Source organism: Brassica napus, chromosome C4, assembly GCF_020379485.1.
Source record: "Brassica napus cultivar Da-Ae chromosome C4, Da-Ae, whole genome shotgun sequence".
NCBI lineage: Eukaryota > Viridiplantae > Streptophyta > Magnoliopsida > Brassicales > Brassicaceae > Brassica > Brassica napus.
In genome coordinates, this window is record NC_063447.1 from 38,735,609 (window position 1) to 38,746,780 (window position 11,172).

Below are 11,172 nucleotides of genomic sequence, written 5' to 3' on the forward strand. Positions count from 1 at the left end.
GAAAACTAAAGCTGCTTGGAAGATATATGTATGGTTTACTTAGTTCAGTTCAAAACAATTAAAATTATAATTGAACATATATATTGCAACCACCCAAAAATTGATCATTTACATTATTACTTGATTCTGTTCACAAATTTTTTCACATGTTTACAGAACTATAAAAATTTATCATGTCCGGATTTCATTTGGCCATCTCACTGACATGTGTGAAATTGTGAACCAAACATTCTGCATGCTACCTCCATCAATTTCCCTGCACATAATACAACAGTTAGAAATTATTGTTTTTTGTTTGAGGAAATTATTATTATCCCAAACAGTTTGTTTTTCCTGGTGACAATGTATTGAATTAACAATATAACAAGAAAAAAACTTTTGTAATGATTTATTGACCCCTTTATTGTAACTTAATGTTCAAATAGATACATTAAGAACATCTCCAAAAAAAACTCTATAACTTCAAATATATAGTTTTTTGCTCTCCAAAAAGAAACTTCAAAACTTCAAATTTAGAGTTTTAAGAAGTGAAATGAAGTTTCAGGTCTTAAAACTCTAAATTTGAAGTTTCATCATTTTATTTGCATCTTGGTCCTTATAATTAATTATACATCACATTTATGATTCTTAAGTATTTTCTCATCCATAATTTTAATCTTTAAAACTTTTGTATACTTTAAATATTTCAAATTTATTTCTATAAATTAAAATTTTACATATAGAAGTTTTTTTAAAAATCAAAATAAGATTTATAATATTTTAAAAGTAGAATTATACAACAAGAATATTACAAAAGAAACTTAATAAATTTTTTTAAGAAGATATATACATGGAGATATAATTATTACACAAATTTAAATATTACATCAACACTAATAGTCTAGTAAATTTTCTTCAGAACTTTTAAAATATTTTCCAAACAAATTTTGTATAACCGAAAATGGAGAATTTTAAAATAATTTTATGTAACAATGTGGTATTTTTCTTGTAGTTTAATATTTAATTATGTATTTCTATTTATAATTTTATATTTTAGTGTAATATTTTATTAATTAATATTACTATAATATTTTATATATGTGCTAGTTATCTACAAAAGTTTTATGGATTTATATTAATTATGACAAATATAAAGAGCATAGTATAAATTATAAATAATTTAGAAGTTATAAATAATTTTGAAGTTAAATTTAAAGTTTTGCTTTTGGAAAAAAACATCTTGAATCTTCAAATATAGAATTTGCAAAACTATATAAGAGAGACTATGCTCTAAGACGGAAAAAGAAGTCATGAATCAGAGCAGGTTGTCTCTTCTTCTTTTTTATCAGAGAGCAAGTTGTCTCTATCATCAACCAAAATGACTCACAACTCCGCTTTTGAAAAAGAAAATGAGCACTTTGTGGTTTTCTTTTTACTATTAACATGGGATTCTTCGTCGGTGGATGATTAAATAGTTTATAATCCAAATTATTCCCATACCATTATTTAATGCTATTGGAACATATATTATATTATCATACCAGAGTTTGTTAACGAGACTTTGTCTCCATTCTCACACGTCTAATCTCACTTTTTACTTAGTACTCTGTCATTGCAAAGACTTAACTATATGTGACTAATTAGAGTTTATATGTTTATAATCATGGTTCAATTATATTTTCCATCAGCTAGAGCAAAATCACACACAAAATTCCTAAAGCAATGAAAGTTATTCTAGCTTCATAACTTTGTAATAATGTTTCAAACAAACAAAACAAAAACTTTTCAATGGTGTTATGTACTATGTTTAGTTTAAAATTAAATAAGTTGGGGTTAAAACGTCAAAATCAGATAGCTAACGACCGAAATTAAGATGCTTGAAATTTATTAAAAATTGATTACCTCTTCTAGGTTTAGCGGTTTTCTTAACAACCGGACCGGCGGATTTCTTCTCGACCGGGGTTTCTTCCTCCGGGAATAAAACACCGTCAATCCCCTGAACCGAAATACGTCCATCGGTATAGATATCAGGATCGAACAAATAAGCCGAACCGTCACCATGACCGAATTTAACCGAACCGTCTGCCTCCTGAGCCTCAACCTTGTGAGGAAACCGAAGCGAATCATACCGGATTTTCCCAAACCGGCGTACCGAATTGTACATACTCTCCTCGGTTTGGTATTCCGGTATGATATGGTAATACATTATTTGCTCTGGAGCTCCCGGTTCGCTCAATTGGTCGGTAGTCAACTTAGCCATAGCTTCGTCGTTTGGAGCTAAGACCGTCAAAACGTAGCCTTCCGACACGAGGCGACCCATCTCGGTGGCTAGAGAAGTGAGGTTGACGAGAATGTCCGCCATCTCGTTGTATCCACCGTAATGGAGCAGAGTGTGGATAAAGTCTTTGACTTGAGCCTCTCCGTTGAAATGGTGGCGAGGCCCGCCCGGTCCTGGCGCCGGAGCCGGAGCGAGTGACGGACCGGGTGACATTGCGTCGTAAACAGGGAGAACCGGTGGAGCTCCGGCGGGGACTGGTGCAGGCTTTTTCTTGAGACGGTGGGTTCTCGGGTCGACTTCCGGTGCTCCTTCCGGTAACACGGCGGAGATTGAGCGGAGGTTACGACGGCGGTTGAAATCTTCTTGAACGGAGCGAGGGATTAAAAGACGTTCGATCCCGTGGATGATACCATCGGGTCGAGTTACGTCATCGGGTTTAGTGATTACGGCGGAGTTGACTTTGCCGGTGGTGAAGTGGAGGTGGTCGTTGGAGAGACTGCGGTGGCTGACGACGGATGAGGCGGAGAGTTGCGGAGAAGTGATTCTTTTGGGGAGAATGTGGAACATCAAGAGAGTTTGTAATGATTTGAGATTCTTTGGTTGTAACAAGAAAGATTTGAACTCAGGGTCGAGGTTACGTTCTAAAGCTTCGTTACGAGGGGCGAAGATCGTGATGTTGTGTTGACCAACGGCTTCTTCTAAGGTTTGGAGGAGAAGAGCTTTCTCCACGAGTTCTGCTAGTTCGGTGTAGTGAGAGTCGAGAAGTGCGACGAGGACGGAGTTGGAGTTTATTTGACCCGACCCGGTTTTATCGGGTAATGCGGTCGTGATAATGGAGGAGGCAGTCAAAAGGAGGAGGGAGAAGAGGAGGTTGGAGACGCCGGCCATGGTGGTCGAGGGAAAGAGTGAGAGATGGAAGAATAGAAAGTGTCGGCGATTTAAAGAGGTTTGGTTTGTGAATTAAGATGGCAAGGTGATGTGATTTTGATTATGATTGTGATGTTTCTTCTTCCCTATTTTTTTTGTTTTTGTTTCATTTTCTAGATATTTAATGATTTTGGGTGGGTGGGTTTAATGCTTTTCTTTAATTGTATTTTAATTAATTGGGATTTATTTTGCCATTTGGAGGACAAAAGTGAGGTCCACACGGGAAGTAAAAGTTATGGTGACGTCTTCTAAAACTTGCAGCCAAGAGTTCAGCTTTTTCTGTCTTTGAGTTTGAGCCTCGTGTTGTGTGTGTCGGTTACTCATATGCACAATTCACGTTGCCTTCGAGTCAAATATCTTTTCCTTCTTCGGGTTTTTTCCTCTTGTGATAAAAGAACAAAATTATTCGAGTCAATTTCATATAAACCGAAATAATCGATGAAATGTCTTTTTTTTTTTTTGTTAGTCAATTATTTTAGGGAAATTGGAGGCTATGAAAACGAAAAAACGGTAATTGACAGAGTAGCTATTTTACCTAACAAACAGATACACGGTGTCATATATACATAATAATGCAGTACTATGCTTTTAATTAACTGACTGCACCGGGTACAAAAATTAATTAAAAAATTAATTTTTAACTGCGCAAAGGTAAATCGTGTCTTCACCCTATTCACACTTTTTCTTTCTCACTTTCTTTGGTAATTTCTCGAAGTCGAAAGGTCACTGCCTCCAATCTGCTCCAACGCCTCGCCTCTGCATGCAATCCAATCTTCATCTCGGCCGTCCTCCCTTTTAATCGTGTTCTCCGTTAGGGTTCTGATATCACTCAAATTACCCAAATGAGTGATTTATACTCTCTCAAATAAGAGGTCGAGTTGTAGTACTTAGGGATCGAATCCACAGAGAGCAAAGGCAGACAAAACATCTAATAGTTATACGATTAAGCTAGGCTAATAGTTTATAAAGCAGTAAATATAGTAAATTGCAGTGGTGAGCAAGGCAATTGCTCGGCTGATTGATTGATGGTTGTTTGATGGAAGGATGGTTGCTAGATCTAGGGTTTCTATTCAGGTAATCATAATTATAATGATATATGGACTAATTGTTGTATGCAAGATATTAAAGAGTTCAACAATTAAGAACAAATCGATCGGCTCTCGCTTTCTTGATTTGTCAATTGACTAGATCTAATGATCTCAACTATTGTTTGTCGATCAATTAGAAAGTGTCGATCGATGATTCTAGAAGAATATCGATCGATACACCTTTCACGACATCGATCGATTATTCTATTGGAATATCGATCGACATGCTTCTAGCAAGCTTTGCGCGCTGGTTGGTAAAGTACTCATTAGGGTTCCTAGATCAGTTATCACTTGTTTCTAGCAATCCTAGTTCAATGAGGATTTTTTCAGAGAAAATACCAAGCTATCACTTGTGCCTAATGATTCTAAGATCAGTGTTCTAGTTCGCGACTCTAGAACACAAGCAGTAAGAACATCCTATTGATGAATATCACAACCTAGCAATTTTATATTTTGGGCTAATTCCTCTTAACTTATTTGAACCCTAAACCTAACAGGTGGATCTATTCAGACATGAAGTTGTCACAGAAAATCATACTCCCTCCGTTTTTTTTTATATTTGACGTTTTATGATTGTGCACATAGATTAAGAAACATTTAATTTTCTAAACAAAAACATCATTAATTGTTTACCTAACCACAATTTAACCAATAATAAAATATAAACTATAATATCATTGGTCATCTAACATTAATTAGTAATAAATTTTACATAGAAAATTGAAAACTTCAAATAATTTAGAACAAAAAATTCCTCTAAAACGTCAAATATAAAAAAAGGGAGGGAGTATAAAGAATAGATATAAAACTGCATAGAATAGATAATAAAAACCAAAGAAGTTCCAGAAGGACTCTAAAGGAGTTCCTCATTTCTCTCCTAACCTAGAACAAGAATAAAAGAAAGCTTAGCCGTCAACAATCGAAAACATATAAATAGAGTTTTAGGTCGTCCAAGGGTGTTCTGGTAATTTGTGGTTGCTTCTGGGCTTTAGTCGGTCATAAAATATGCTCAGCCCATATTCTGGCATCACCGTCGACCGGCACCAATGATGTTTCATCGATCAACAGTCCTTCATCTCCTCGACAGCTTCCTCTCTTGAGGCAGATTGACCACTCTTCAGTAAAACGTGCATAACTTCTGCTACAGGATGATGATTGACCTCAAACTGGCGGAATAAGAAAGCTAACTCAAAGATATATCTTGTGTAAAAGACGGGCTCAATCTAACGGTGGGAAGGTCTCCATACATAGCTAAACATATGACGTGTTTGTGCAGCTCTGCACTCAAAAGGCTCCAAAAGACACGAAAATCACCACTTTCCTCCAAATCGTCCCTGAACCTGTAAACTCTCTAAATAGACTCTATATCCTAGTAAATATATCATAAAACACCTATATACAATGGCTAACAATGGGTGAAATCCATGGTATATCAGGTTCGGCGGTTGGGTTTTGCGTTACGGTTTCGGCGGCGGATAGTAACACAACCGACCTCTCCAACTTCACCAACTCGATTCTTCTCAGATATTTGACAGTCCCGTAAGTTATCGGTGTTTGTCTGTCGATTATGGTTACTAAAACTTCTTCTTTGCTTATCTGATTTTATTTTGGGATCCTCTCAGAATTATGGTTTTTAATTGTTAAGTCTGTATCATCGTCCCCATTGGAAACCGTTGTTTCGGTTACGGATTAGGCCTTCACATCGGAATTTTCAATTTGATTTAGGGTTCAGGTTTTTCCGGGTTGTGTGAGGGTTTCTTAAATTTGAATTGTCTTTATAGGGGTGATGCAAAATATGTAGTGTAGTAATTTAGGGGAAGATGTGTGGAATATCATTGCTTAGAAATGCTCAGTCGGTACACATAGCATGATATTTCAAATCTGGTTTCCATTTGAAATGTAATAGTATACTTATCTAATTCAACTATTCCACTGAGGATAATATCACTTGCTATTATGTTTTGCTTTGCTGCAATTTGTGGTCGGTTGTGGTTCCCTCTCTGATGTTCTTATTCTAAGTTATGCTTGAATTGAGGTTTTTGTTTCTGCAGTGCATAGTTCATGGTGTAGAAATATCGATTATTTTGTGGAATAACATCTGCAATGCATAGATGTTTCATCGTATGTCTGTATCAGTATAACTCGTTGTCATATGTCATGTCAAGTGGAATAGTATAAGGTTCACATTATTACATTTTACATGGAATCGTACTTTTACATCATATGTCTTTCCATTCTTTAGCCATTTTTACTATGTTTGACTCATAATTCATTTCTATATTGAATATTACAGTGTGAACCGTCCTCACTCTTTGCCTCTCTTACTTTTCATTCTTCAGGTTTGGTATGGACGAGCTAAACCTTTCAAGTAGATGGTTTGAGACATGCTTTGAATCCACTGGCAAGAAAAGGGTTAACAACTATTTCAATCTCCGTTGGATTGAAGTGATAAAAAGTACATTAGAGGATGAGTACTTGGCGATTTGTATATTATGTAAATCAATCCTGGATGTACTATGCAAATAGAATACAAACAACATAGTATACATTATATGGAATAGAACTTATAAAATAATAAATACATAGTACAATTATATGGAACAACATAATCACATATCTGGTACGTGAGATTGTAACTACGTTTCCCATTGCATATTCCATGTGGCTTATGAGGTTTATATTTCCCTAAGATTTGGGTTCCCTAGGTATTGGGGTTTATATTTCCCTAACTTGGGTTTAGTGTTTAATGTCAAGTGTTCTATAACCAGCCCCATTAGCTTTGTATTTCATGTTGGTCATGAGAAATGTAAATACATGTTTCCAGTATTATAGCAGGTGGATTTAATTTCACAAAGAATTGGGTTGCCTATATATTGGGGTTTATATTTTCTTAACTTGGGTTTAGTGTTTACTGTCAAGTGTTCTATTACCATTCACATTAGCTTTGTATTTCATGTGGCTAATGAGGAATGTAAATACATGTCTCTAGTATTATGGCAGGTGGATTTAGTTTCCCGAAGATTTGGGTTACCTATGGTGGATTGGGTTTATATTTCCCTAACTTGGGTTTAGTGTTTAATGTCAAGTGTTTAATGATCATATGGAATAGTTCGACGCTATATAAAATAGTATCCTTTGATTATGCATATTAGTAGTTCACTACAAGAAAACATAAGTTTTACGACGGCGTTATTTCTCGTGAGTTCGTCGTAAAAGAGGGTTTACGAGGAATTAGCGAGGAAACACGTTTCGTCGTTACTCGTTCGTCGTAACGCATATTTCCTCGCCAATTCGTCGTAACTTAGCGAGGAAAAGGTTTCGTCGTAAGACGAAGTAATATATTTCGTCGTAAAGACCACATAAATATTCCTCGTAAATACCTCGAAAGCATTTCTTCGTAAACTACATGTATTTATCTCGAAAGTAATTCCTTGTAAAGTACACGTAAATACGTCGAAAATAATACCTCGTAAAGTACTCGTTAATTCTTCCTCGTTATTTCCTCGTACACTTTCCACGCAAATAAGTCGTAAAGTAGCTACGAATTCACTTCGCTTTATTATTTTAAAAATATAATTAAAAAAATAATTAAAATTATTTAATTTATTAATAAAATTAAAAGTTAAAAACAAAATCAATACGAAAATATTTTATATATAAATAAGTTTTGAATTTATAAATACAACAAACCGAAAAAAAAGAACTAAGAGTCGTTCATCGCCCGTTAGAATTCATCACTCCTCATCTCTACATCCGCCTCGGCATGTGTGTCGGATGATGACTCACCTGGAATGGGATTTTGTCGTAGCATGTTCCTCAACAAGGACTCTCATTCCGGATTTGTGGCCGCTATAACGTCCAAGCAGCCCTTGACTTCACCCACACGAGCTGTGAACGCAGATCGCGTTGAGTCCAACTCGTTACGCAGCTGAGAGGACTCTCTACGCAGCTGAGTGACTTCATCTTCCCGTGTCTGACCATAAGACGATGTCGCTATCGGAACATCGTTGACGGAACCAATCCCCAACGTACGTCCATTTTTCTTAGGGACAACCTTAAAAACAAAAAATAAATATTGTTAGTAAAAGTTTAAACTTAAATTAAATGAATAATTAAAAAATTAAAAATTTTAAAAATTTACCTCCTCGTAAATCTTATCCACTTCAAGTGTAGATAAGGTGACGGGTAATCCGTCGGTGGACTGCTGGGTCAGCTGGGTCTGGCGGTCGTCAACCTGAGCAACCAAGTCGTTGAAGATTTGCTCGGACTTGCCATCTAGAAATTGAGCCGCCTTATTCTTGTGGGTCCTCTCGTAAAGTTGCATATGAGACGAGAGTTGTCCCGTCTCTTTGGCCTAAAAAACATTTAAGAAAGTTAGAATACACAAATTATATATATATATATATATATATATATATTAAAAAATTAATTAAATAAAATATTTAATTATCATTTCCAAACGGACATCGGCGTGGGGTTTTTGGCCCGTAGAGTGAAGCATCGGCCCGTGGCCGTGGTCATCTACCGTGTTACCGGAGGCAGAGCAAGACTGGGCGATTCTAATGGACTCAGGATCCCGCCAATAACGGATGAGGCCATCCCACACATCCGTGGTGAGCTCAGCGGGTTTGCCACGCTCATACCCTTTCACGATCCAGTCACCCTTCCAGTTGGAGACCGTGTCCGACAAGCAAACTTTCGCCTTCGCGTTAAACGCTTTCCTCACCCTCTCATTGACCTCCATGGACCAATGATATTTTTGCTGTAAAATTTTTTTTAATTAATAATTAGTTTTAAACAAAAAAATATAAATCATGAAAAGATTAAAGTATATATAATTAATGAAGTAACTTACAGCGTAAATTCTGAACCACGTCTTTCTGACTTAGATCGGCGTCTTTTTTTAGTTCGGATGTGGCATGGAGAAGTAACATTTCATCGTGTCGGTTACGTCCGATGCAAGACATCCGTCAACCCCAAACCTGAAAAAAAATAAATTTAAAGTATAAATTATTTATTAATGTTATAAAAGAATTAAAAAAATAATTAATGTAACATACCACAAATTTTCGTCCGGTCAACCTCGGTTGGGGTCTATGACTGGTAAACCTTCTCTGCCTGGCTGACTGAGAATGTCCTCGACAGTGTACTGCGAGTAAGGAGCACTCAGAGGCACCATCAAATTGGGATGAATCTCGGCGGGCATCGGAGAAGCCATCGGAGGAGGCACAGGAGGAGGCATCGTCGGAGGAGCCATCGGAGGAGGCACAGGAGGAACCAATGGTGCACTAGAAGAAGGCGACCGAGAGACTCTCTGAGAAGGCTGAGTCTCGGGGACAATCTCCGGACCCGAAGAACCGGTAGCTGAAGAAGACGACAGGTCTAAACGACTACCAGACTCACCAAACATCTGTCTGTAATGGGGAGTATGTCTGTTCTTTCTAATCCTCTGGAAAAAAAATTAATTTTTAAAATTAACATCAACAGTAATTAACAAATTCTATAAATAACAAATTCTATAAATCTAGCTAAATTCCCTACATTAACTACCTAATCAACACTAATTAACATAGAATCAGTAAACCTATCTAAATTCTCTACACTAACCACCTAATTTACCCTAAATTAATCAAATTAGAGAGGAAATAGAGAGAGAACGTACCATAGCTACGAAAGAGAGAGGAAGTAGAGAGGAAATGGGAGAGCGAGCTCGCGTGTTTATATAAGAAATTAGTTATCGTCGGAATTTCCTCGTAACTTTACGAGGAACTAGCGAGGCCCGCATTATTTTTTACGAGGAATTAGTGAGGCCCGCGTTTCGTTTCCTCGTAACTTCCTCGTTGTGTAACGAGGGATTAGCGAGGCCCGCGTTTTCATTTACGAGGTCTTTACGATGAATTGTGCTTACGTGGAATTAACGAGGAATTACAGAGGCCCGCATTTTCTATAAATATACACCAAATTGCTTCTCAAATCAAAGATAAACTCTGCAAATCAGAGATAATTACTTACTAGTTTGCTTCTCAAATTAGAAAGATTTGAAAAAGAAGAAGGGGAGAAAGACACAGGAACATATGTGGGCGGAGACAAGGCTAGACTTACGTCGGTCTCGCCTTGTTTTTTCCCTCCTATGATTCCGGTATCTTTCTTCTCTTCCTCTTTTTTCTTCTTTTTTATTGGTCGCTCATGTACGAGGAAATAGCAAGGCCGGTGTTATTATTTACGAGGAATTCGCGTGGTCCATGTTTTCCTCTTACGAGGTCTTTACGACGAATTGTGCTTACGTGGAATTAACGAGTTCCGCGTTCTTTTCGTCGTTATTTCCTCGTTATCTTACGAGGAATACGTTTAAATCCCTAAAATCCAAAACCCCAAACCCCATATTCCCCAAACCCCATCTTCCTTATCTTCTACTTCATATATTTCAAATCCCATCATCCCTTTAACCTCAATCTATTCTTTCCATTCCAAACCCCAAATTCTAAAACCACAATTTCAATCTCAATCTCTTATTTCTAATACAAACTCTCATTACCTTACACAAAGTCAAATTATATAAATAGTTTTTTTAATGATTAAATCCATCAAATCACATGCATTAAGTCTGAAAATCAATCTTATTAAAAACAAATACATCAATCGGATACATCGATATTCTCGTCATCACTAGAAACATCATCATTTTCATTAAACTCGTCTTCAACAGCTTCGTCTGTGGCATCATCGGTAAGATCTTCGTACTCATGATTATGCGGATCAATGAGAAGGATGTCATCAATTTCTTGTTCAGGTTCCTCGACTTCATTTATCTGTTCTTCTTGCAATGATGGTTCTTCTCCACTGATGATTCGTCCTCGAGGTGTAACTTTGATCACGGAAACCAATTATTCTCAATTCTCT

The 11,172-nt window shown here is 36.7% G+C and overlaps 1 protein-coding gene across 1 annotated transcript; it reads right to left on the minus strand.

Annotated features, from left to right (window-relative positions):
- Positions 1-58: 58 nt before the first annotated feature.
- Positions 59-3,294, minus strand: LOC106390702 (fasciclin-like arabinogalactan protein 15). Its single transcript, XM_013831228.3, has 2 exons — positions 1,882-3,294; positions 59-256 (listed from the first exon to the last, which is right to left on the minus strand). The coding sequence occupies exons 1-2, from the start codon at positions 3,143-3,145 to the stop codon at positions 198-200; spliced, it is 1,323 nt and encodes a 440-aa protein (XP_013686682.1). The 5' UTR covers positions 3,146-3,294; the 3' UTR covers positions 59-197.
- Between the last annotated feature and the right edge of the window lie 7,878 nt (positions 3,295-11,172).

Excerpts from the sequence above, each read along its gene's own strand:
- LOC106390702 (XM_013831228.3), bottom strand. The coding sequence starts at position 3,145 with ATGGCCGGCGTCTCCAACCTCCTCTTCTCCCTCCTCCTTTTGACTGCC. Across the intron at positions 257-1,881 it reads AACCGCTAAACCTAGAAGAG|GGAAATTGATGGAGGTAGCA; the intron begins GTAATCAATTTT and ends TATTATGTGCAG.